At 40.0% G+C, this 26919-nt stretch overlaps 1 protein-coding gene across 2 annotated transcripts in view; it reads right to left on the bottom strand.

Annotated features, from left to right (window-relative positions):
* xxylt1 (xyloside xylosyltransferase 1) overlaps positions 1–26919 on the bottom strand; it is a 146833-nt gene that overhangs the window by 100628 nt on the left and 19286 nt on the right. For both annotated transcript variants that reach the window (XM_048604688.1, XM_048604690.1), the window contains exon 2: positions 15179–15326. In XM_048604688.1, coding sequence (XP_048460645.1) covers positions 15179–15326 — 148 coding nt within the window. The remainder of the gene's footprint in view (positions 1–15178; positions 15327–26919) is intronic.

Here is a 26919-nt window from a genome sequence, read left to right as displayed (position 1 = left end):
CTAAACCTATACTTCATAGTATTTGACAATTTCATCTGGGAAAAGACTCCCACTATCCAACCCATGCATGCATCTCAATTTTAAATACTCAGACTCCAAAAACAATTCAAGTTTCACCAACCTCTCCTTATAGCTAATACTCTCTACTCAAGGCAATATCTTGGTAAACCTCTTTTACACCCTCTCCAAAGCCTCCAAATCCTTTTCACAGTGTGGTGACTAGAACTGCTCACTATACGCCGATAGTGGCCTATCTAAAGTTTAGATAGGTTTAGCAAAAATACATTTGAAAAAGGACAGCATATGTATGCTGAAAACTTATGATTTATGTTAAAGTATCTGGTTTATGGGGTTGGATTGGGGTGTTGTTTAAATGATGGAATCTATGAGCATGGGAAATGGATGGGAGGGACAGGGGTAAGTAGGGAACGAGAGCTAGAGGACCTAATGTAGGAGAACAACTGGTTCAAACAGGACCTGTTAACCTGTCTGCCTCAAAACTCAACAAGACCCGAGGTTCCGATACATCTGCACTGTGTGTGGCAGGTTTAACTCCATCCCACAGAACACTTCCCTGGGAAAGAAGATCGCATCACTTGGGACACTTTTTCACAAGGTGGGTGCAGCAAGCTGGAGATTTCCTGTCTATTGCAAAGCTGCGTTGGGAATGAAATCCAGGCCCACATAAATATGTGTAAGTTATTCGAGCAATAAAAGACACAAAACTGCAGTCTGCTTCAATTTTGCTAACTGTTTCCCCATGAGTGTCTGGTGTTTTTACATCAATCCATTGCTGACCAATAGGTGGTTCTATTCAATTTTAATCCATTGCAAATAGGTCATTCAACTTGTTTGCTGAAATGACTACACTAAACATAAAGAGGCTGCTTTATCCACATCACAATATTTGCAGACAATGAATTGAAGTGCAAAGTGTTTGAGATGAGTTTGATTTTGTAATGTTATACTGACTGATTAAAATCCAATATGACAGTTAGATAGTTTTGTTTGAAATAGAGGTGCCGGTGTTGGACTGGGGTGGAGAAGGTCATAAACCTGTTGGACTATAGCCTGGTGTTGTGTGATTTCTGACTTTATTTGAAACTGCAGTGGAAGAGGTTTCATAAGTGTCCTCAAAAAAAGAAGGTTCTGATGAAGCAGATATTGAAATAACAGGGATACACAAAGGTGGCTAAAGAAATCCTTCAAAAATAATCCAAAGAGTTAGAAGAAAGAGGCTATTACAAAAGTATTTAACAGAAACATCTTTAATTTTAAGGTAAAATCTTAAGTATGACTTCTTAACTTTTTTTTGATACACAGACACTGTCCAAACATTTTCACAAACTTAAAATATTTATAGTCTATTTCAGTGCTAAATTTTTCTTCAGTGTTGAATGGTAAATATTTTGAAAGCAAGTCTTGAAACAGTCCAGTAAGGCAGCATGGAATGATGTTACAGTACCACAGATACTAACATTATCTGTATTTTTAATTAGATAAGCAGACCACAGGGTTGAATTGGTTGAAGTGCAAACTGATGGAAAAAAGGAGGAACACCAAACACAAAACTATCGCTCTTCTCAATCACATGAAAAACATCCAGTAGATCTGACCATTTGCAGAATTCAAGGGAAGACTTAAAATTAAGCTAATTCATTTCTGCACAATGGCACCAACAGTCATGTTCAAAATTAAAATGCCTTTGAGAATAAATACTTCTATATATACCATTATAACCGGCTCTGCGCAGATGTGAAAAATCAGATAAATCACAAGTGGTGAATTTGAGACTGAGTCAAAATCGATGGAAAATATCCCCTCCTCTGCAACTCTAGTTTAGGTGAAAGTGTCCTGCAGGGTTGAAGTTCTGTTCTGGGGAGAGGGGAAATTGGGTCTGCCTGGGAAGAGTTTGGAGGCAGCACAAATGCTGTTAAGTGTCAAGATGAGCTCATCCATTTGGAAAAAAAAGTAGCAAAACCACATTCAACACTACACCCTTACCTCTCCAACCCCTCACCTCCACATGCCTCATCCGTGCCACCTAATATCACCCACCGTCTCATACTCTGCATGCCAACTTAGTCTTAAGTCATACCAATCCATGACTTCCACCACACAACTCTTTACCTTTTCACCCTCACAGATTGCATGTCACATCATCAGTATTCACCATGTGCGGATCTCAGGAGCTATGCTATGATAAACTAAGGCTTTGATACCATTGGCTTGGATATGTCTAAAAGAATCTCTCATTTATGAAAGTCCATTCATTACATGTAAATACTTTCAAGTACTTAATCCCTTACAAAAACAAACATTTGTATTTATAAGAACTGCCGATGCTGGAGTCAAAGATAACACAGTGTGGAGCTGGAGGAACACGGCAGGCCAGGCAGCATCAGAGAAGCAGCCTGACCTGCTATGTTCCTCCAGCTTCACACTATGTTATCTCTGACTCCAGCATTGGCAATCCTCACTATCTCTGAGTGAGTTATAACCCCACTGTGAAGCCTCTTCTAGGGATGCCCACCTTGAAGAAGTTATCCTTCTCCCTCCGGAAGCATTTCTGAAGAAGGGTCCCGACCCGAAACGTCAGCTTCCCTGCTCCTCTGATGCTGCCTGGCCTGCTGTGTACCTCCAGCTCCACACTGTTATATTTGTATTTATAATCCCACTTCTAAGGCAGCTGATCCTTTTTTCATCTTCTGAGCTGTCAACCAAACTGTAAATTTACAGTCTCATCATTGAGATAACAATAATGTGGAAGCAACAGTAATGGTAAACCTCAGTCTTACATCAACAAATATTGAATTTGGAAGCAGAGATATTGTTTCAATTGCAGAGTAGCTATTTCTTTCAAAAATTAAAGGACATTGTCTTTAAATGAGTTGACAATTCCAAGATCTATCCACTTTGTATACATATTCATGTCTATTCTTAACAATTACAAAGGGATTGATCCATCCCAAAGGGGTATCTGATTTCTCCCAAAGAACTGTGATTGTTTCAGACCTTTCCATCAAATGTCTAAAACCCCACAAGTTGTGTTTCAGAAACCTGAATATCCAAAATCGCTTCTGGTTTAAATTTAATGCTGCCTCTTTGAACCACGGCCGTATAAAAGAACATCTCCCACTACACCAGTGAAAATAGTGGGTACAGGGTTCAAGGGTGCAACTTCCAGATTCTGCCACCATTTAGGTCAAGGCACAGAGCCCTTCTGGCTTTACAAAACAATATTAAACCCATTTTCAGCTCTATAATCAAATTGCTGCTAGTTACCACTCACATAACAAGAAATAATTTTAAAGGAACATCTCTTTTAAATTACATTCCACAACTGCCCAATTATCTTGGCTCCTGACAGGATTTCTGAAGAAAATAGGTTGTGCCTTCCAATTGCAACTTTAGTTTAAAAACTTCACTTAAATTTCTAATAAAACACACAGTTAAAAACAAGATAACTGCTTTTGTTTCAAGGTGCATTTCTTAATTAATTGGAAATTTTCTTAAAATATTACAGGACATTTTCAGTTACTTATTTCTCACATCTGTCTTTTTATTTCTCCCTTTCTATTAGTGCAAGATGCAATGATTCAAGATTCCCTAATATAACATTGAGTAGTAAACATGCACTCTGCATTATGTTTCAATTAGATCATATGCAACATCAAGCTGGCTTTGAGAAAGGCTCTATTAAACTAGTATTATGCAGTTTGTGGTAGGCCAGGAAGGGTTTGTGAAAAATGGGACCCAGACGTTTCAGGCCTGAGATCCTTCTTCAAAACAGGAAATTATTAGAAATGACCAACTCTGAATGGGCAGAGTAAGGAAGGGGAATGAGTGCAAATAAAAAAATCACAAGAAATGAATGACTTGTGTTGTGCTTCGATGGAGAACATGAGATAGTTAGATGATATGTTATTAGGTGTAAAAAAAAAGGAGACATAATGAATCAAATCAAAGAAATAATAAAACAAGTACAAAAATATGTGAAAAGCTTGAAGAGATACTTAGCCAGGAATTCATGACAAACCAACATTAGAAAGGAGATGCCTAATTGCCAGAGTCTGATGGAAGAAACAAAGCAGCTCCACAACAAAGATGCAGATAATTCACTGCGAGGATTGTTTTGACAGGAATCCCCAACCAAGCTCTGCTACCTTCCCCATGACTGGAAATGCTGGTGTCCCATATAACATCATTAACAACCATATAGGAAGCACGGTGGCTCGGTGGTTAGCAATGCTGCCTCACAACACCAGGGACCCGGGTTCGATTCCACGCTCGTGCGACCATCTGTGTGGAGTTTGTACCTTCACCCTTTGACCCCGTGGGTTTCCTCTGGGTGCTCTGATTTCTTCCCACTGTTCAAAGATGTGCAGGTTAAGTGGATCAGCCAATTCACACTGTAGGGATTCTATGATGCAGTGAGAATATGAGCTATGGTTAAGATCTGAATTCACTAAAGGTTGACAAAGTAGAGATGCAAAATGGTGATAACAAATTGGCAACTCACTTCACTGCCTGAATAACGAAGGCAACTGTAGGCTCAAAGGGCAACAATTTTGGATCTGGGGCTTCTGACTATTGTAATATTACACATAACAATGATCAGGTGGGCACATGTGTATAAGAGAGCTGAGTGACTGTACCCGTGTAATATCATATAGAGTGACATTCTTGTAAAAGACCAGCCCCACCTTGAAGAACTGCCACTGTACTTTGTACATCAGGAAAAGTAGTTACTCAATCATAAATAAAAACAAGAAGTGTAAAAGAAATTCAGCAGGTCTGACAGCATCTATGGAAAGAGAAGCAGAGTTATCTATCAAATGCAACATGGCTCTTCTTTACTTTTCTCTGCTTCCATTATCCTTTCTGGTATTGCATTCAAAACCATAAAAAATTATCTGAATTTAATAAAGTCTCCTAAACCCCACATAGATTTTTTGTTCGCAAGCTCCCTCACTGTAATTTCTGGATTATTGATCCTCCTCCCAGTGGGACAAAAAAACTTCTCATCTTAAAAAAAAGGTTATAATCTTGAAAAACTGTATTAAATCTCTTCTTAATTTTCTTTGGTTATGTTCTCTAGTCTTTCCACATAGCAAAGTTTGTCATCCCTGATATGATTCTGTACCTCCCTCAAGGCCTTGATACACTTTTTAAACGGTGATGCCGAGAATTACACACAATGTACTAGCTAAAGTTTAACTGGTGATTAATGAAGGCACACAGCAAGTTCTTTGTTTTTAAACTCTATGGTCATATTTATAAAGGTCAAGATTTGCCTTTGATGTTTTAACACACTTTATGAGTTTACCTTGCCACAATTTATGTGAACTATTATCATGCCTTACTTCCTTTCCAAGTAAGTACTTAACAAATTCAATTAGAAAGCAATTCTTCAAGGGCACTCATATTTTAATTTTGTTCCTCAATTTCTCTTCATTCAATGACGGAGATTCGTCATTGTTGCTCTCATAATCTGAAAATCTTCTCTTAAAATTTGAGAGCTAAAGGCTGAGTGTGCAAATTGCATTGCACAATGTGATTAGGTCTTGGGTTCAAGCTCCTGATTGTGAAGAATTAGCTAATCTCAACCAGACGACAGTGAGGAGACACTGCTATCTGAGTATTCCTCCCTTAGTCAAGGTTCACATTCCTGGTGGTTATCCTGTGTTCAATGCTGAACGTGGCTGTCTTTGAATGCAATGTGCAAAACAATACTAGAACAGCCTATTGCCCTCATTATCTAAGCTCACTCATGAAAATTAATTGCTTGGGTAGATGCACCACAACTGAAAAAGGATGGGGAAGGAAACTTAATTTAAGAAGACATTAAAGTATTGCACCAATTAGACTTAGGATTCTGAAAATTTGTAGTGACCCCAATATTGGCCCAGCGGCTTTTCGCATACCTCGGTTCTCAAATTAACCAAGGAAGACACTGATATGTTGCCAACTCTGATTGAAGATCACTGCATTTTCTCCTTACCGGACAAAAAAAGGAAGGCTGTTTCTTGTGTCAGTTTTGTATTAGAGAAAATCTGTAAGATGGTCAGAGTTGCTGCAACTGCTGGAGTACATTATATTGGAATTATGTTTCGCACCCATCTGCACAAATAGAGAAATAGACGGAAACAGCATGGAAACAGACCCTTCGGTCCAACTCTTCTATGCTGACCAGATATCCGGATAAATCCAGTCCCATTTGCCAGCATTTGGCCCATATCCCTCTAAACCCTTCCCATTCATATACCCATCCAGATGCCTTTTAAATGTTGTAATTGTACCAGCCTCCACTTCCTCCAGCAGCTTATTCCACACAAGCACCACCCTCTACATGAAAAAGTCGTCCTTTAGGACCCTTTTAAATCTTTCCCCTCTCACCTTAAACCTATGCCCTCTAGGTTTTGATTCCCCCACTCCAGGGAAAAGTTCTTGTCTATTAACCTATCCATGCCCCTCATGATTTTATAAACCTCTATAAAGGTCGCACCTCAGCCTTCAACGCTCCAGGGAAAATAGCCTCTCCTTATAGCTTAAACCCTCCAACCCTGGCAACATCCTTGTAAATCTTTTCTGAACCCTTTCAAGTTTCACAACATCCTTGCTACAGCAGGATGACCAGAATTGTACACAGTAATATTTAAATTCCTAAGTTATACAAAAGATTCTGTAATCATATAAACCACATTTGTATAAAGAATATAATTAGTTGTTTGTCCTCTTCTTGGACTGGCTGTAGATAGTAACCCTCTACATAATTATAATTCTTTGATCTTTTTGCAATTCAAGTCACCGATTTAGGATATTTTAATATGTTTGTCATGGTAGCATCAGACACTTCTAGATTCAGCAAGTGCTGATTCACTTTTACATTTCAAAACCCATATTGTAATCTTTATTTTGTTTAAAAGTTCTTTCTCTCATTTTCTCAAAGTCTAAAAATGGTTGGATCTTCCAGTGGAAAAGCTGTTGTGTTGAGGAAGCAATAGCACTATTGCATTGTTTGAAATAAGGATTGACAGCTCCTTATGGTCCTGGAAACCTATTTTGATGTGTTTGTAAAGTACAGATGGCTCTGTGCAGGATATTATTTGGTAGCAGAGCAGCTCTTTCTGGCTGTGTTGATGCATTGTGTTGTGACATGTCTTCTCACTGCTGAAAGGAAGAATTCCTCTTAATGGAAAGGAAGTGCTCTTTCAAAGAGTAAAGAACAGTATAGCATAGAAACAGGCCCTTTGGCCCACCAAAGCTGCACCAACAAATGATGTCTTTCTAAACTAAAATCCTTTTGCCTCTATGCAGTCCATATCCCTTGATTCCCTCTCTATTCATAAACCTGTCAAGATGCCTCTTAAACATTGCTTTGTGTCCACCTCCACCAGTTCTTCTGTCTGCACATTCTAGGTACTTACCAGCTCCATGTAAAAATCTTGCCTCTCACATGTTTAAACTTACCCCCTTAAACCTATGTTACCTAGTAATCGATATTTCTACCCAGGAAAAAGATCCTGACTATCCATTCTTCTCAGAATTTTGCAAAATTCTATCAGGTTGCTCCTCATCCTTCGATGTTCAACCGAAAACAAAGCAAGTTTGTTCAATCTCTCCTCATTGCTAATACCCTCCAAATGAGGCAACACGCTGGTAAACCATTTCCGTAATCTCGCTAAAGCCTCCACATCCTTCTCAAAATTAGTGACCAGAATTGTGCACAATATTCCAAATATGGCTTAATTAAAGTTCCATGTAGCTGCAACATGACTCACTAATTATAACACTCTATGCCTCAACTGCTGATGGCAAGTATGCTATATGCCTTCTTAACTACCTTATCTGCTCGCGTTGCTACTTTCAAGTAACTGTGGACCTGTATGCCTAGATCCATCTGTATGTGATTGCTACTACAGGTTCTGCCATTTACTGTATACTTCCCCTTCTGCATTAGATCATCCAAAATGCATCACCTCTCATTTGTCCGGATTTAACGCCATCTGCCATTGTTCTACCCAAGTCTCCAGCCTCTCTATATCCTGCTGTATTCTCTGGCAATCCTCCTCACTGTCTTCAGCTCCCCCAATGTTTGTGTCGTCCACAAACTTGCTGAACAGGCTACCTACATCCTCCTCCAAATCACAAATATATTACAAACAACAGGAGTCCAAGCACTGATCACTGTGGAATGATATTATTCACAGTTCTCCAGTCAGAAAAAACATCCTTTTACTGCTTCTGTCTATCTAAGAGACAGGTACTAAGCCAGTTGTCTCCATCTTACCAGCTCACCGTGGATCCCATGTGACTTCACCTTTTGTATCAGTCTGCCATGAGGGACCTTGTCAACAGCCTTGCTAAAATCCATATTGACAACATCCACCTCTCTGTCCTCATAATTCATCTTTGTCACTTCCTCAAAAAACTCAATCAAGTTTGTGAGACATGACCTTCCCTGTACAACGCCATGTTGCTTATGACCACCAAGTTCATATTTTTCCCAAATGTGACAAAATCCTATCCCCAAGAATTTTTTCCCATAATTTCCTTACCACTAACATAAGGCTCACCGGCCAGAAATTTCCTGGATTAGCCCTGTTGCCTTCTTAAGCAAAGGAGCAACATCAGCTATCCTTCAGTCCTCTGGGACCTCTCCCGAGACTAAACAGGATACAAAGATTTTGTACAAGGCCGCAGTAGTTTCCTCACCTGTCTTCCTCTGCATTCTGGGATAGATCCCATCAGGTCCTGGGGACTTGTCTACCTTGACACTTTTTAAAACACTCAACACCACCTCCATTTTTAATATTGACATGCCCTAGAATATCAACATATCCTTACCGAGACTCACCATCCACCATGTCCTTCTCCTTTGTGAATGCTGATGTTAAGTATTCGTTAAGGACTTCCTTCCTCTGGCTCCACACATAAATCCCTCCTTTGTCCTTGAGTGGACCTAGCCTTTCCCTACCTCCTCTCTTGCTCCTTATATTTGTATAAAGGATAAAAGTTTTTTCCTTTCCTGCCAAAACTTGCAATCCCGTTCCTCAGCATTACCTTTTCCAACTGCCATTTCCAACACTGCATTATAGATACAATTGAATGCAAAACAATACTGATCTCATATAACAGATGTTCCACAAACTTGACTGTAACTCAAATGCACAGCAAACATCCTTTCCTCTTACTCCTCCTATGTTTTTGTACATTTGTTTGATGTGGAGCCCTTTCCTTTCCTGGAATGTCAAATGAAGCAAATCCCATGGGCTGCACTGCTGCAATAGATGGGTTTCACAAGGGCTCTCTAAGGAACTGATCCAGTGTGTTCTCTTCAAGGTCAACTTCTTTTGATCTGTGGGTCTGCCCGTGTTCAGGGTAGATCCCATACGTAATGCACCTGACTTTGAATAGGCTGAGATGCCTGTCTAAGGCTAGGGAGCATCAAATTCAAAATTGCCAGCCCTATCTATCACTGCAACAGATTTAGGTCAGGAAGCCCCATATGTCCTAATTTGAAGACTGTATCCATACAGCCATCTCCTGCTCCAACTCATTTGGCTCACAGAGACCATATTTTGGCCCTGACACAATCTAAAGACACTTCAAGCCACTGCCAGTTACATGTTCCCTAGTCTTATGTTAGTTCCTGTAACCTGAACACTGAGGCATGGTCTTACTGACAACAAGTATCTGAAGATTTACTCACAAGGCAACTATACAATACAACTCTATCCACAAAAATTAAGACAATCTGGGGTCTACCACATGATGGCCAATTGATTAATTAAAAGCAATGTACTATTCATGCTGAAGGTCTGAGATAAAAATAGAAAATGCTAAAAACAAAACTACAGTCTGGCCAGCATCTGTGGACACAGAAACAAAGTTAACGTTACAAGTCCAATATGACACTACTTCGAAAAGAATACACTTTTTTCAGTTGAACTGATTTTGAACTTGAGAGATTTTGATGACCTTGACAGTGGCAATGACAAATCTTTGCCATTGAATAAGGGAAAATTGGAAAGTAAAATTGAAATATGAATACACTCAAGAGTTGCTTTCTAATTAAATTTAGAATCATAGAGATGTACAGCATTGAAAAAGACCCTTCGGTCCAACTCGTCCATACTGACCAGATATCCTAAATTAATCAAGTCCCATTTGCCAGCATTTGGCCTATATCCCTCTAAGCCCTTTCTATTCATATACTCATCCAGGTGCCTTAAATGTTGTAATTCTACCAACCTCTCCCACTTCCTCTGGCAGTTCATTCCATACACCACCCGCTGCATGAAAAAGTTGCCCCTTAGGTCCTTTTTATATCTTTCGCCACTCACCTTAAGCTTATGCCCTCTAGTCTTGGACTCCCCTACCCTGGGAAAAAGACCTTGTCTATTCACCCTATCCATGCCCCTCATGATTTTATAAACGTCTATAAGGTCACCCCTCAGCCTCCAACAGTCCAGAGAAAATAGCCCCAGCCCATTCAGCCTCTCCTTATAGCTCAAACTCTCCAACCCAAGCAACATCTTTGTAGATTTTTCTGCATCTTTTCAAGTGTAACAACATCTTTCCTATAGCAGGGAGATCAGAATTGAATACAGCATTCCAAAAATGGCCTAACCAATGTCCTGTACAGCTGAAACGTGACATCCCAACTCCTATACTCAATGCACTGACCAAGAAAGGTAAGCATATCCCAAACACCTTCTTCATTACCCTGTGTACCTGCAACTCCGCCTTCAAGGAACTATGAACCTGGATCTGAAGGTCACTTTGCTCAGCGACACTCCCCAGGACTTTACTATTAAGTATATAACTCCTGCCCTGATTTGCCTTTCCAAAATACAACACCTAATCCAAATTAAACTCCATTTGCCGCTCATCAGCCCATTGGGTTAAGGTCCTGTTGTACTCTGAGATAACCTTCTTCTCTGTCCACTACACCACCAATTTTGGTGGCATCTGCAAAGATACTGACTATTTCTCTGATATTCACATCCAAATCATTTATATAAATGACAAAAAGCAGTGGACCCAGCACCTATCCTTGCGGCACACCACTGGTAAAGGCCTCCACTCTGAAAAGCAACCCTCCACCACCACCCCCTGTCTCCTACTTTCAAGTCAATTTTGTATCCAAATTGTTAACTCTCCCTGGATCCCACGTGATCTAACCTTGTTAATCAGTCTACAATGCGGAACCTTGTCGATTGCCTTGCTGAAGTCCATATAGACAACATCCAACGTTCTGCCCTCATCAATCCTCTTTGTCACTTCTTCAAACAACTCAATCAAGCTGGTGAGACACGATTTCCCACACACAAAACCATGTTGACTATCCCTAATCAGTCCTTGCCTTTCCAAATACATGTACATCCTGCCCGTCAGAGTCCCTTCTGACAACTTTTTCACCACTGACCTCAGATTCAACGTCTGTGGTTCCATGACTTTTCCTTACCACCTTTCTTAAATAATGGCACCACAACAACCACCCTTCACTCTTCTGTGGCTATCCTGTGGCTATCAATGATACAAATATCTCAGCAAGGGGCCCAGCAATCACTTCCTGAGCTTCCCACAGAGTTCTAGGATATACATGATCTGGTCCCAGGGATTTATCCACCTTTATGCACCACCTGTAACATGGACAATTTGCAAGCTATTATTATTTATTTCTCCAAGTTCTCAAGCTTCCATATCCTTCTGTACAGTAAATACTGATGCAAAATACTTGTTTAGTATCTCATCCATCTCCTGTGGTTCCTCTCATCAGCAACTTGCTGATCTTTAAGGGGCCCTATTCTCTCCCTAGTTACCCTTTTGCCCTTAAAGTATTTGTGGAATCTCTTTGGATTCTCCTTAACCTTATCTGCCAATGCTATCTCATGTCCTCTTTTTGCCCTCCTGACTTCCCTCTGGATTATACTCCAACTACCCTTATACTCCTCTAGGGATTCACTCCATCCCTGCTGTCTGCACCTAACATATGCTTCCTTCTTCTTCTTGACAAGAGCCTCAATTTCTCTAGTCATCCAGCATTCCCCACACTTACCTTTCACATTAATAGGAATATACTCCCTCTGGACTCTTGCTATTTTGTTTTTGAAGGCCTCCTACCTTACAACTGTCCTTTCACCTGTGAATAGCCTCCCCCAATCAGCTTTTGAAAGTTCTTTGCTAATACCGTCAAAATTGGCCTTAAAACAATTTAGAACTTTAATTTTTAGGTGAGGTCTATCGTTTTCCATAGTTATTTTAAAACTAATAGAATTATGATCATTGGCCCCAAAATGCTCCCCCATTGATACTGCATTCACCTACCCTGCCTTACTTCCCAAGAGAAGGTCAAGTTTTGCTCAAGTTTTGGTACAACGACATACTGAAGAAGAAAACTTTCTTGTACATACTTAACAAATTCCCCTCCATCCAAGTCCATAACACTATGGTAGTCCCAGCCTATGTGGGGAAAGTTAAAATCCTCTACCATTACGACCTTATCATTCTTACAAATATCCAAGATCTCCTTACAAATTTGCTTCTCAATTTCCTGCTGACTACTTGGGGTATCTATAGTACAATCCAAACAAGGTGATCATCCCTTTCTTATTTCTCAGTTCCACACAAATAGCTTCACCAGAGATACATCCAGGAATATCCTCCTTAAGTACAGCCATAATGTTATCCCTCACCAAAAACACCACTCCCCCTCCTCTTTTGCCCACCCTTCTATCCCTCCTTTCACATCTATACCCTGGAACATTAAGCTGCCAGTCTTGTCTATCCATGAGCCACATTTCGGTAATAGCTATGATATCCCAGACCCATGTTCTCAACCATGCCCTGAGTTCAACTGCCTTACCTGTTAGGCCTCTTGCAGTGAAATAAATGCATTTTAATTTTTCAGTCCTACATCGTTCCCTGCCTGCTTTGACTATTTGACTTGCTCCTCTTCTCAACTGTACCAGCCTCAGACTTATCCCTTTTCTCACTATCTCTTTGGGTCCCACCCTTCCCCCCCCCCCACACCCCCCCCCCCCACTGCTGCCTTCCCCCCCGCTCCCCTACTAATTTAAAGCCTCCCAAGCAGCACTAGAAATCTCCCTGTCAGGATATTGGTCCCCTTCCAATTCAGGTGGACCTTACACAGGTCGCTTCTCCCCCAGAAGAGATCCCAAAAGGTCCAAAAATGTGAATCCCTGTCTCCTGCACCAGCTCCTCAGCCATACTTTCATCTACTCTATCCTCCTATTCCTACTCTCACCAGCACATAGCAATGGGAGTTATCCAGATATAATTACCCATGAGGATCTGCTTTTTACCTCCAACCAAATTTCCTATATTATCTCTTCAGACCCTTGTCCCTTTCTCTTCCTATGTCATTGGTACCCATGTATACTATGACCTCTTGCTGGTCCCTTTGAGAATGTTCTTAACCCTCTCGGAGATATCCTTGACCCTGGCACCAGGGAGGCAACACACTATTCTGATGCCTCGCTGTTTGCCACAGAAACGTCTGTCTGTGCCCCTGACTAGAGAGTCCCCTATAACTAATCGATCGCTTGGAACCTGACATAACCCTCATTACAGTACAGCCAGTCTCAGTACCAGTAACCTGGCCATCAGTACTACATTGCCCTGAAAGTTCATAACCCCCTATGTTTTCCAAAACAGCATATTTGTTTCAGATGGGGATAGCCACAGGAGACTCCTGCACTACCTCCCCGCCACTCCTACCTTTCCTGGAGGTCACCAATCTACCTGACTGTATCTGCAGTTTTTCTACCTTCCTTAAACTGCTGTCCATCACTCCCCCTGGTTCCTGTAAATTCCTCATTGCCTCTAACTGCCACTCCAACTGACCCATGTGATCAGGTAGGATTCACAGCCAAACACATTTCCTGCAGACATAATCATCAGGAACACTGAAATTCTTCATAATTTCCCACATCCGACAGGAAGAGCACATCACTTTACTAAAGGCCACCTCTTCACCCTTGTTAAGTGTTTAGTTGGAAAGGTCACAGAAAATGATGAAAGTTTACATAAATTGTGGCAAGATAAACTCACAAACCTGCTAAGAAAAGATTAAAGAGAAGCCTTTTATAAATATGGCCTGAGAGTTTAAGCACAAAGCCTTCATAAATCACTAGTTAAGCTTTAGCTAGCATATCGCATGTAATTCTAGACAGCACCCTACAAGAAGCTTTCAAGGTCTTGGGGGAGGTCCAGAATGATAACAAGGATGACAGACTCCAGTTATGTGGGAAGACTAGAGAACATAACCAAAGAAAATTAAGAGAAGATTTAATAGATTTGTCCAAAATTACAACTAATTTTAATACAATAGATTGGGAGATGTCTTTCCCTCTAGCATGAAGGTCAATAACCAGAGGTTGCAGAATTAAGAAAAGTCACAAAAAAGATCTATGTGGAGTTCAGAGATACTGTTAAAATGCAGTTAATGTTTCTTTTGATTTGAATAGCAATACAAGAGAGGGTTCTGGAAGCCAATTTAAAAATAACAATTAAAAGGAAACTCATTATATGCTGGAAAAAGAGAAATTTGCAAAGTTTGCAAAAGAGTCGAGAAAGTAGAACTCCTTGGAATTTGTTTTGAAGAGTCCGTGCAGATTTGATGAGCCAAATGGCTTCTTTTGGATGATTCTATGAAAATGTAGCTCTCACTTGTAATCTATCCTTTGGTCACAAATATCGGATGCATGGTAGACCATACCAAAATTAAAGTCTCAGAAAATAACTTCTCTCCAGCTAGTTTGGCCTCACTGAAACGAACAGACTTTCAAAATGAGGTCACTAAGGTGAGTTTAATACTAAAGCATTGATGTTTTCAATCTGCTGCTCAGTGAGTTTGAAATTTTCAAAAAGAACGTGCATACAGTAACTATCAGGTATTGACTTGTTTAGTCAATGATCTATTGCAAACACAGTGGTTCCGTATGAATGACAACTAATCCACTTTGAATAAACTTCTCTATGATGTGCACAGATAAAAATTTATAAATAATATTCAGAATTTGACCAAATTCAAATTACAGACTGGAAAAATTTTTGCAGAGATTGTTTGACAGAGCAAACACATTTAACACTGTAAATTCCAGGCACCCCCACCACATTTTGTATATAAACAATAAATAAAGTTTACCTGGAGGCATGATTCTGTGCATGGCGACTGACAAGAAGAAAATGGAATCACTATAATAGGCACCAGATCCAGAGCTAAAATGTTTCTGCATTCCTTCAACAACAGGAAACAACTTCTGAGTCAAGGTGTCCACATCGTGGAATATAATCTGCCAAGGAGAGCACAGACCTGGTTACAAAAAGCTCACCTTTCCTCTTGCACATAAATGGAAGAGCAATGGCTAAGTAACTGTAAACTGACACTTTAAACAGAGCAGTTCATAAATATTCATTCTTAATACATTGTGAGGATCAGCAAGTTGTAAACTTTCACTTCTAATGCCCTTAAACATTCAGTCTTGAACTTATTTTGTTGCTTTGCTATCCTAAGGTTGGGGATCAGTGCAATAAAAGAGGTGTTACTCCATCTAGAGGTCAATTGCATTTGCGGGGAACCTATCATGGAGTTCTGCTTGCCACTAGAATGAGTGTATCAGGCTGAAGGCAATGTTAACTACTTTCTTCAAATTTCTTCAATACAACTGCAAAGTGTGTTATAACGAGATTGATGCAAGTCATGAATATGCAGCAAATGACATGATTCTGGCATCAGTAAGAGAGAAGACAACTGTCTGGAACAAATATGTAAAGATTGAGGTCTTAGACACTACATTAGAGAGATGTATTTGATAACCACCATGTACATGAAGGAGTGATACAGTACATAATAAGGAGCATGCAGTTTCATATACAGTATGTGTGCAGACACCCACAGCCAGAGATAGTTCACGGCAGTATCTCAATATAACTTTGAATGTGAGATAAAGCAGAAAGCCTTCTACAGCCACATAGGCCAGACAACATCAACACTCAATAATTCAATTCCATTTTCACAAGGAGAGCAAACAGCCTTTCTGAACATTCAAATCTTTAACCAGTAAAACCTGAATTAGCAGAATTAATTGTTATCCCATACATTCACCCAAAACAGCACAAACAACATCATATTAATGCAGGACTGAGGATCATACAGATTTAAAATTAAGCATTAAGAAAGAGAAGTTTAATCTGCCAAGTTACCCTCTAATGCTTTAGTGTTCAGGCATAGAGTCAGAGTCACGCACAGAAAGAGATCCTTCAGTCTAACCAGTCAATGCCGAACATAATCCCAAACTAAACTATGCCCATCTGCCTGCTCCTGGTCCACATCCCTCCAAACCTTTCCTATTTATGTACTTAGTGTCTTTTAGATGTTGTAACTGTGCCCACATCCACCATTTCCACAGGAAGTTCATTCCGCATGCAAGCCTCCTCTGTGTAAAACATTTGCCCGTGTCTTTTTTAAAATCTCTCTCTTCTCACCTTGAAAATGTGCCCCCACACAAGTCTTGAAACATTCTATTCTAGCAAAAATACACCTACCAGTAACAAGGATAGGATAGGTGGCTGGGTCTGGGTGGGATACTCTTCAAGAGTCAGTGTAGAATTGATGGGCCAAATGGCCTCTTTCTGCACTGTAGGAATTCTATAATTCTAAGACACACTCTCCAGATCTCTCTGCAGTACAGAAATGTGGTAACTACAACTGCTCTGTACATTAAAACTTTTACTGACTAGCGGAGGTCTTTTTCTTTACTCTTGCTTTGGATGTGGGTGACCATACCTAACCAGCCTTGACTGATTGGCTCTCTAGGCAATTTCAGAGGGCAGTTAATAGCCAACCATATTACCGTTGGTCAGAAATCACATATACACCAGACCAGGTAAGGATGGCAGATTTCCCTTCCTAGAGGGCATAAAGTGAACCAGATGGGTTATTATGACAATCAGTGATCACTATTAGGCTGGGTTTTAATTCCAGATTTTTTGTTACTGGAGTCAAAATTTCACCATCTTCCATGGTGGGATTCAAACCCATGGCTCCAGAACATTAGCCAGAGAGCAAGTTATCTTTGTTGAGGTAAACAACGGCTGCCAGGCAGATTGTAAATAGTCTGGGGCGTCCACGCAACATTGCTTTACACCAATTTGGATTTTGAAGGTATCTGGTACCATTTAAGACAGTTGCAGCCACAAATTAGTATTATAAGGAATTTTCTCGAACATCCAAATCTCTGGACACAATCCAATGTGTCTCACAATTTACGAAATAAAATGCTTTGGTCAGGTCAATGAATGCAGTGAAGAGTCCTTGATGTGGTTCTCACAGCTCTGCTTTAATTTGCCGGGTGACAAAGGTCATATCAGAGGTTCCTCTGCAAGGTTTAAAGCCACACTCTGCCTTTAGGGGATTTCTTCTGCCATAGAAATTAAGTGATTTAGGAGGACGTACATCAGGATTTACTTGGGTATGGAAAATACAGAAATACCATAATAGGTTCTGCAGTACGTTATATCTCCATGCTTGAAGACAGTTACAATGGCTGAATTCCTGAAGTTGGAATGGGGGGAGGGGGTGCTATTTCTATTTTCTCTCAAGTCCACCGGAAGAGGACATGTAATTTTGATGTGAGCAAAAGCCCACCAGCTACGAAGGCCCCCGCTGGAATCCCATCTGGGCTACAGCTTTGTTGTTTTTCATCCAACTGATTGCTTGTTGTGACTCTCCTGTGAACGATGGCTCGTGCATGGATGCTACCATGGAATTCTGGGAAATAGTCTGGAGAGCATCAGCTGCTACTGTAGATTCAGAGTTGAATGGTTGTTGGAAATGTCCTTTTCAGCAACAGAGGATTGCATTGTCTCCTTTAAAAAGGAATACTACCCCGCAAATGAAGGGACTTTTGTCCATTTGACCTTGGTCTAGAAATGGTTCTGATGTCTTTAAAACAGCTACTCATGTTATGACAGTCAACATACTTCTACAACTTTCTCTTCCCACCACCTGACCTTTATATACTGGATTTGTCTTTGGGCCTTAGACTTGGCTTTTGGAATGCTGACCCTTTACTTGTGACCTTGGGTCAACAAAGGCTGCTTTAAATTTCTTCCAACAGGTCTCACAGAGCCCCAGATAGTGGAGTGGTTACTGCATTAAACTTTTAATTTAAGGTCAAAGGTTCAAGTCCTGTTTTGGCCAAGTGTTAATTTCAAAAACAAATTCCTACATACTATTCAGGATCAGCTGTGAAAAGTCAACTGGGCCAGAATCTGCAGTGAAGGTAATGCTGATGCTAATAATAGCCTTTGTTGTTTGGGATGTGTAAATTAGACAGCAACCTCCAATGCTAAATCATGAATCAGGAAACAAATCAGGAAATTGCTGTTCAAGTTACTTTACTCCTCCAAAAGCTAGAGAAGAATGGCATCTCCTCAATATACTGGGACTGAATAACATGAAGCTGCTGTACTTATGCAACTTATATGCACTAAACTCAACAGAAACCATCAGAGCTTGTCCACTCCAATGTAAAGTGGCCATTTGACAAAATGATCCATCTTAATTATCAGTAAACATCCTCTCTAGCATGTATACCTCTGACCTCAAAGCTTTTAGAGCACTGATTAATTTGGGGGCAATCCATCACAAGGTACTTCCCCTTTAACAAGATATGATCCAAATTAATTATAAATTAACCTTTAGCCAATCATACTGTTTTTTTATTTCAAAAATATGCTTTATTCACATCTTTATATAGATATCGTCCCTAAAGCAGTTCAGTTCTGTACAGCAGCATATGAAGAGACAAACAATTATTGGAGTTTGACCCCATCCAGCAAACAATCCAATGGCATTTCTTACTTGTACTGTATTATATTTACTTACATTTGAGGCATTTTGATTTCTAGTTTTACATGGCTAAATGCATTAAAGAATGTGATGAATAACATGAGTAATCAATAAGTAAAACTGCCATCACAGCATAATTCCCAACTCCCTCTGAATCATCCTGTCATACAGGTTTTTGTAAACACCAGTTTTATTTTAATAATTACACTGTGTAATTTTTTGGCAGGTTACGGACCAACAAATAATGATAACAACATTATACAGAAACAAACCAATCAGCCCAACCCATCGACAGTGACACACAAAATCTCCTCCTGTCCAACAAATGTAATGCATTATGTTCTGTTGTGTGAGAACTCATTCTCTTTAAATGAATCTAGGTTATAATAATTTGTAAAAGGTTTATCAAAAACTACATTTTAAGAATATTCTTCAATTCAGTGCTAGCCAAACAACCTGAAGAATTAAACTATAATCACAAACTGATTAGAGGAAAGAAGTGAAGGAAGCAACCAGCAGACTGGAATGCCCTAACCTATATATATCACTGAATGACAATATGCTGTAATATATTAGACTGTACAACTAATTGGAGGAGGAGAGTTCACCATTTTCCCCACCCTCAATAATGGGGGAACCCAGCACATCAGTGCAAAAGGTTACACCAATGCATTTACAATAACTTTCAGCCAGAAGTGCTGACTGGATCATCTGTCTTGACCTCCTCTCAAGATCAAAGAATCAGAAATGCCAGCCTTCAGCCAAATTGACTCACTCTATTTGATATCAAAAAACACAGGACCCACTGAATTCTGCAAAGGTTAGGGGCCCTGACAATATTCCCGCAATAGTTTTGAAGACCTATACTCCAGATACAGTTGTGCCTCAAACTGAACTGTTCCAGTACAGTTACAACATTGGCATCTACCCAACAATGTGGAAAAGTGCTCAGATATGCCCTGTCCACAAACAAAAATGGACAAATCCAAACTAGCAAATCACAGGTGTCCTAGACCCACACATCTTGTGCTGCCTAGCATCTACCTATCTGCTCTGTGGATGTACCTATACAAGGATGCACAGTTCAAGAAGGCAGCTCACGATCATCTTTGATGAGCTGCAAATACTGGTGTCATCAGCAACCCACACAACCCATGAATAAATTTATCAAAAATGCCAGATTTTCAAAATATTATAGCAATGTAAATAAATCATTTTACTATACAGTGTGTAGAACGATACAACAGATGGTCAATGTTCAATAGGCAACTATGTACAAATCCTAGTGGCTTTATATAAGGTAATGTATTAATTACAGAAGTAACAAGATTATAATTGCCAGGTGTAAAGAATTATTTCATATTCACAGTAAAATTTTTATAAAATTGAAAGGCCAGGCAGATGAGCATAGAAAAACAGGGTTGCCTTATTAATAAGAAATGAAATTAAATCAATAACAAGAAGTGATACAGAGTTGGAAGGCATAGAATTTGTGTGTGGCTAGAATTGGGGAACCACAAAAGGAGAAAAGACCCTCATGGGGATTGTGTACAGCTTCCTAGCAGTGGTCAGGATATGGGTAAGAAAAAAGAATCAGGAGATAGAAAAGGCATTTAAGAATAATCATGGGGGACTGTAATGTGCTTGTGTACTGGGAAGATCAGGTTGGTAATGGATCTCAAGAAAAAGAAAATTGTGGAACATCTACAAGATGATTTTTTTTGGAGCAGCTTGTGGTAGAGCCCACGAGGAAACAGGCAGTTCTGGATTTGGTGATGTGTAACGAGGCAGACCTGGTTAGGGAAGGAACCTCTAGGGGGAAGTGACCAAAGTATGATAGAATTCATCCTACAGTTTGAGAGGTAGAGTATTGAATCAAATGCAACAGTATTACAATTGAGTAAAAGATAACTACAAAGACATGAAGGAGAAACTGGACAGAGTTGATTGGAAGGAGGGCCTAGCAAAGAAGATAGTGGAGCAGCAATGGCAGGATTTTCTGGGGTTAGTTCGGGAAGTGACCATGGTTTACAAGGGAACTAAGGGACAGCATAAAGCAAAAGGAAAAGGATGCAATGTGGTGATAATTGGTGGGAAGCCAGAGGATTTGGGAGCCTTTAAAAACCAGCAGAAGATAATTAAACGTGTAATAAGTCAGGGCTGGGGAGGGGGATGTGAGATGAAATATGAGAGTAAGCTTGCTGGTAATATGAAGGAAGATTGAAAAAGAATGTTTTTCTAGATATCTACAAGGTAAGAGAGAGGCAACAGTGGACATCGGAGTACTCGAAAATGAGGCTGGAGAAGTAGTAATGTGGAACAAAAAATTGGCGGAGGAGCTGAATAGGTATTTTGCATCAGTCTTCACGGTGGAAGACACCAGCAACATACCAGAACTTCATGAGAGTCAGGGGCAGAGGTGGGTGTAGTGGCTATCTCTGAGGAGAAGGTGGTGGGGAAGTTGAAATGTCTGAAGGTGGATAAATCACCCGACCGGATGTTATACATCCGGAGTTCTGAAAGAGATATCTGAGAAGATTGGAGAAGCATTATTAGTGATCTTTCAGGAATCACTGGAGTCAGGCAGGGTACAAGAGAACTGGAAAATGGCTAATGTAATTCCCTTCCTCCTTAAACAGGGTTGACAGAAGACAGGAAACTATAAGCAGGTTAGCCTGACCTCGGTCATTGGTAAGATTTTAGAATCCATTTTTTAGGATGAGATTGCAGAGTACTTGGAAGTGTATGGTAAATTACGGCTGAGTCAACTGGCTTTGTCAAGGCCAGGTCATGCCTGACAAATCTGTTAGAATTCTCTGAGGAGGTAACGAGCAAGTTAGACAGAAGACAGCTAATTGACACGATCCATCTGGCTTTCGATAAGGTACCACACAGGAGCCTGCCAAATAAGACAAGAGCCCATGGTGTTAGGGGCAAGATACTGGCATGGATGAAGGATTGGCTGATTGACAGAACGCAGGGAGTACAGATAAAGGGGTCGTTTCCAGGATGGCAGCCAGTGACTAGTGGAGTTCTGCAGGGTCAGTGTTGGAACCAAGACTATTCATTTTATACATTAATGATCTGGACAAAGGAACTGAGAGCATTGTTGCTAAGTTTGCAGAAGACACAAAGATAGGTGGAGGGACAGGTAGTGTTGAGGAATGTTTAAACTTAAAATAAACCAAACTATTTATGTATAACTTAATTTCTTTTGCACAATAAAGTACTGTTTTATTGTTAAACCCAAATCTGCAGCATTGCGAGCTTGTGTTTCAGTGAAAGACCACCTTGTTGAGACCAAAAATAACAAATTATGATCTATCAAACCAGATTTCAGTCTGGAATTGGACTTGTCCAGTGATATTAAACATTTAGGCACAGAGTCATACAACTTGGAAACAGACCTTTTGATCCAACTCGGCCGTGCTGACCAGACATTCCAATCTGACGCAGTCTCATTTGCCAGCATTTGGCTAATATCCCACTAAACCCTTTCTATTCGAATACTCATCCAGATGCCTTTTAAATGTTGTAATTATACCTGCATCCACCATATCCTCTGGCAGCTCATTCCATACACATACCACCCTCTACGTGAAAAAGTTACCCCTCAGGTCCTTTTTAAGTCTTTCCCCTCTCAACTTAAACCTATGCCCTCTAGTTTTGGACTCCCCCACCCTAGGATAAAGAACTTGGCTATTCACCCTATCCATGCCCCTCATGATTTTATAAACCTCTACAGGGTCGTCCCTCAGCCTCCGACACTCCAGGGTAAAAAGTCCCAACCTATTCAGCCTCTCCCCATAACTTAAACCATCCAGTCCCAGCAACATCCTTGTAAATCTTTTCTACACACACTCAAGTTTAATAGCATTCTTCTTTTAGAAGGGCGTCTAGAAGTGTACACAGTATTCTAAAAGTGGCCTCACCAATGTCCCGTACAGCTACAACATGACGCTCCAGTTCCTATACTCAATGGTCTGACCAATGAAGCTAAGTGTACCAAATGCCTTCTTTACCATCCTGGCAACTCCATTTTCAAGGAACTATGCATCTGCACTCCAAGATCTCTTTGTTCAGCGACATTCTCCAAGACCCTACCATCAATTGTATAAGGCTTGCCCTGGGACGCCTTACCAAAATGCAAGACCTCACATTTATCCAAATTAAATTCCAAAAAAGAATAAAAAGGAGACAAAGGTGATGTTTACGAAACTAAAATCAAACAATGCCCTTGAGGTACATAAAGGAAGCAGGAAAGAACTTATACAAGGATTTGGGAGGGCTAAAAGGGCCCATTAAATGTTCTTGACAAGTAGGATTAAGAAGAACCTCAAGGCATTTTAGATGTATATTAGGAGCAGTAGGTTAGCTAGGGAAAAGGTAGGTCCACTCAAGGACAATGGAGGGAATTTGTGTGTGTAACCAGAAGAAGTGGATGAGGTCCTTAATGAGTATTTTACACAAAGGAGAATGATATGGATGATGGTAAGATTAGAGAAAAGTAAACTGAAAGTCTAGGGCATTTTGACATTAAGAAGGAAGGGGTATTGGGTGTTTTGAAAATATTAGGGTAGATATGTCCCCAGAGCCTGATAGGATTTAGCCCAGGAAAGTGAAGGAGGGGAGTGAAGAGTTTGCTGGGGTGTTGACAGATCTTTGTATCCTCTTTAGCCACAGGTAAGACATCTGAAGACCGTAGAATAGCCAATGTTGTTCGTTTGTTTAAGAAGCGCAACAGGATAATCCAAGAAATTATAGGCCTGTGAGCCTTATATGGGTGGTAGGGAAATTATTGGAGAAGATTTTTAGGGACAGGATTTACTTGCATTTGGAAAAGAATAAACTTATTAAGGATAGTCAGCATGGTTTTGTGCAGGGGAGATCTTGTCTCACAAATCTAATTGAGTTTTTTGAGGAAGTGACAAATATGATCGTTGATGGTATGACAGTGGATGGTATTAAAATGGACATTGCTCAAGCATGTAACAAGGTCCCTCATGGTAGACTGGACCAGAAGATTAAGTCACATGGGATCAAGATGAGTTGTTAAATTGGACACAAAACTGACTTGTTCATAGAAGACAGTGAGTAGTTGCGGAGGGGTATTTTTCTGACTGGAAATCTGATACAAGTGGTGTTCCGCAGGGATCAGTGCTGGGACCTCTGTTGTTTGTAATATATATGAATACCTTGGATGAAAATGCAAGTGGTCTGATTAGTAATTTTGCAGACGATATAAAAATTGAAAGAGTTGTAAATAGTGAGGAAGGTTGTCAAAGGATACAGTCAGACATAGATCAGTTGGAAATTTGAGCAGAGAAATGGCAGATGGGGTTTAATCTGGACAAGTGTGAGGTGATGCATTTTGCAAGGTCAAATGCAAGAGCAAAGCATACTGTAAATGGCAGGACTCTTTAGGAGTCATGATATACAGAGGGATCTTGGGTACAAGTCCATAGTTCTCCAAAAGCGGCAACACAAGTAGATAAGGTGGTAAAGAAAGCATGTGGCATGCTTGCCTTCATTGGTTGCAATATCTACTATAAAAGTTAGCAAGTCATGTTTGCAGCTATATAAAACTTTGTTCAGGCCACATTTAGGAGTATTTTTGTAGTTCTGGGTGCCACTCTATAGGAAAGATGAGGAGGCTTTGGAGAGGGTGCAAAACAGGCTTACCAGGATGTTATCTGGATTGGAATGTATCAGAGAGGTTGGACAAACTTGGAATGTTTTCACTAGTGTGTCAGAAACTGAGGGGTGACCTGATAGAAGTATATAAAATTATGACAGGCATGGATAGGGTGGATAGACAGATTCTTTTTTCCAGCATGGTAATGTCAAATACTAGGGACCATGGGTTTAAGATGAGGTGATAGATTTAAAGAAGGATTTTACACAGAGGGAGGTAGGTGCCTCGAATGTGCTGCCAATGGTGGTGGTAGAAGCAGATAGGATAGCAACATTTAAGAGGCATTTAGACATTCACGTGAACAGGCAGGGAATAGAGGAAGATAGACCATGTGCAGGCAGATGGGATTAGTTTAGAATGGCATCATGGCTGGCACAGACATGGTGGGCTGAACAGCCTGTTCCTGTGCTGTAATGTTCTATGTTCTATAATATCTGCTGGGACTGTAACAGCAGATTGTGGGAGGGTTGGGTTTCATATGCTCGTTCCACTACTTGTGCTTGCTCTCCATCAGGCCCTGTCAGAAATGCTTTTTCTTCGTGTATGCATCTTGCTTCTTCCCAAACATCATGGGCTACAGAATCCCACATCTTGGTGTTGATATTTTCGGGGGATGATGAGGAGACATCCTTGAAGAGTTTCCTCTACCCTCCTGGTAACCACATGCTCTGATGAAGCTCAGAGTAGAGAGCTTGCTTTTGAAGTCTTATGTCAGACATATGGACAAAATGATTCACCCAATGCTGCTGACTGATCATAACCGATACCTCAGCACTCGGGTGGTTGGCCTACGAGAGGACACTGATATTGTGGATTTGTATGCCAGTGGATTTGCAGGATCTTGTGGAGACAATATTGTAATTGTGTTATACTTTTATAACTTGACATGTTGAAATTGTATCAAGTATTATTACATTTTTAAGCATTGATTGAATTAGTAATTCTGCACAAAATAAAATTGAGCTGCTTTGTTAATTGAACCCTTTAGTTATCCAGTACGAGAACACTGAGTTACGTTGAGCAAAGTTAAAAATGTTCTGGGTCTGTAAAAGGATCTGAAAGCTGAACTTGTTTTATTCTTGCTGCCATGTTCTTTGTCCTTATGAATTTAACTCTAAGCTATAAATAAAAGCATCTGAAAGATCTTCCAAGGTTCAAAGAAAGGTCAAAGATCAAATAGCACTGTATATTATGAAATGATCCAGTGTCCAACATTGAGACACAATTTAACATTCTGAATTTCCAATCATGCAAGTAGAACAAAAACAGTGAAAAAATCTCAGTTCAAAGATACTATTCTTACATGATATGGATAAGAGGAATTTACTGACATTCAGTGACAAATGAAGTTCCAAAATGACTTTCATTATCCTTTATTTGAGATTAATCTTAAATGAAGCTTGTTATCAATGCAAAACAAGATCTCCCTTTATGAAATGGGGAATGACACAGGGGTGGGGAGAGGGTAGCAGGATGTGGTGTGGGGTGAAGACAGGAACATTGGAAGGAAGGAGCGAGATAAAACTTGTTGCAAACTAGCAGCATATTAATACCTACTTCTCCAAAACCTTGAATAATTTCTCAAATAATGGTGTTTTATTTTGTCTACAAAACTGAACATTAATCACCTACTACAACACACCATACTTTTTAACTTGAGACCCATCTTCATTGGCCTCAATTGTTACTTAGCAGGCTGCCAAAATCCATCTGCTTTGATATCATATGTGCAATGTGTGATATCTTTTGTACAACAGCACCATCAAGTGTTTAGGTCAACAACAGAATCGCAGCAGCATCCAATACAGACAGTCCGCACGGGAAACAAACAATCGATGGTATGTCTTTTAATTACTCAAATAAATCTGAAAACTATCAGACACATTCTGTGAACAGACAATTTCTCAATTGTCCCCTTCTGAAAATAGATCCACTGACTTCAATAAACTGCAGAGTCAAATAGAACTTCACCAAAACCATTAAAATATCTTGGGAAACAACGACATGCTGCAATTTCAAGACATATTCTAATCTGTCAGTTATCTAATTCCATCTCAATTCCATTGCAGTCACCAGCTTTGTTACATTCTGTAATTACATAAAAATCCATTTTTTGTTGCAAAGTGAAGGACACCAAGATTACCTCACCTCCGCAATGTCACATTTGTACAAATCAGCAGCTCTATTCAAATGACAGTTTTAAAGAAGGAATACAGGTGAACAATAACTGTTCAAAAACTACATCCATTGCCAGCAAAATTGAGGGCAAGAATGCCAGGAATGCAAGTGCCTTGAAGATGCATTACGTAGAAGTCTTATTTCATGTGTTTCCAAGGTA

The sequence above is a fragment of the Rhincodon typus genome, chromosome 13, assembly GCF_021869965.1.
Source record: "Rhincodon typus isolate 14 chromosome 13, sRhiTyp1.1, whole genome shotgun sequence".
Classification (NCBI taxonomy): domain Eukaryota; kingdom Metazoa; phylum Chordata; class Chondrichthyes; order Orectolobiformes; family Rhincodontidae; genus Rhincodon; species Rhincodon typus.
The sequence above is the reverse complement of the archived record's forward strand: the minus strand, read 5'-3'. Positions and strand labels throughout refer to the sequence as shown.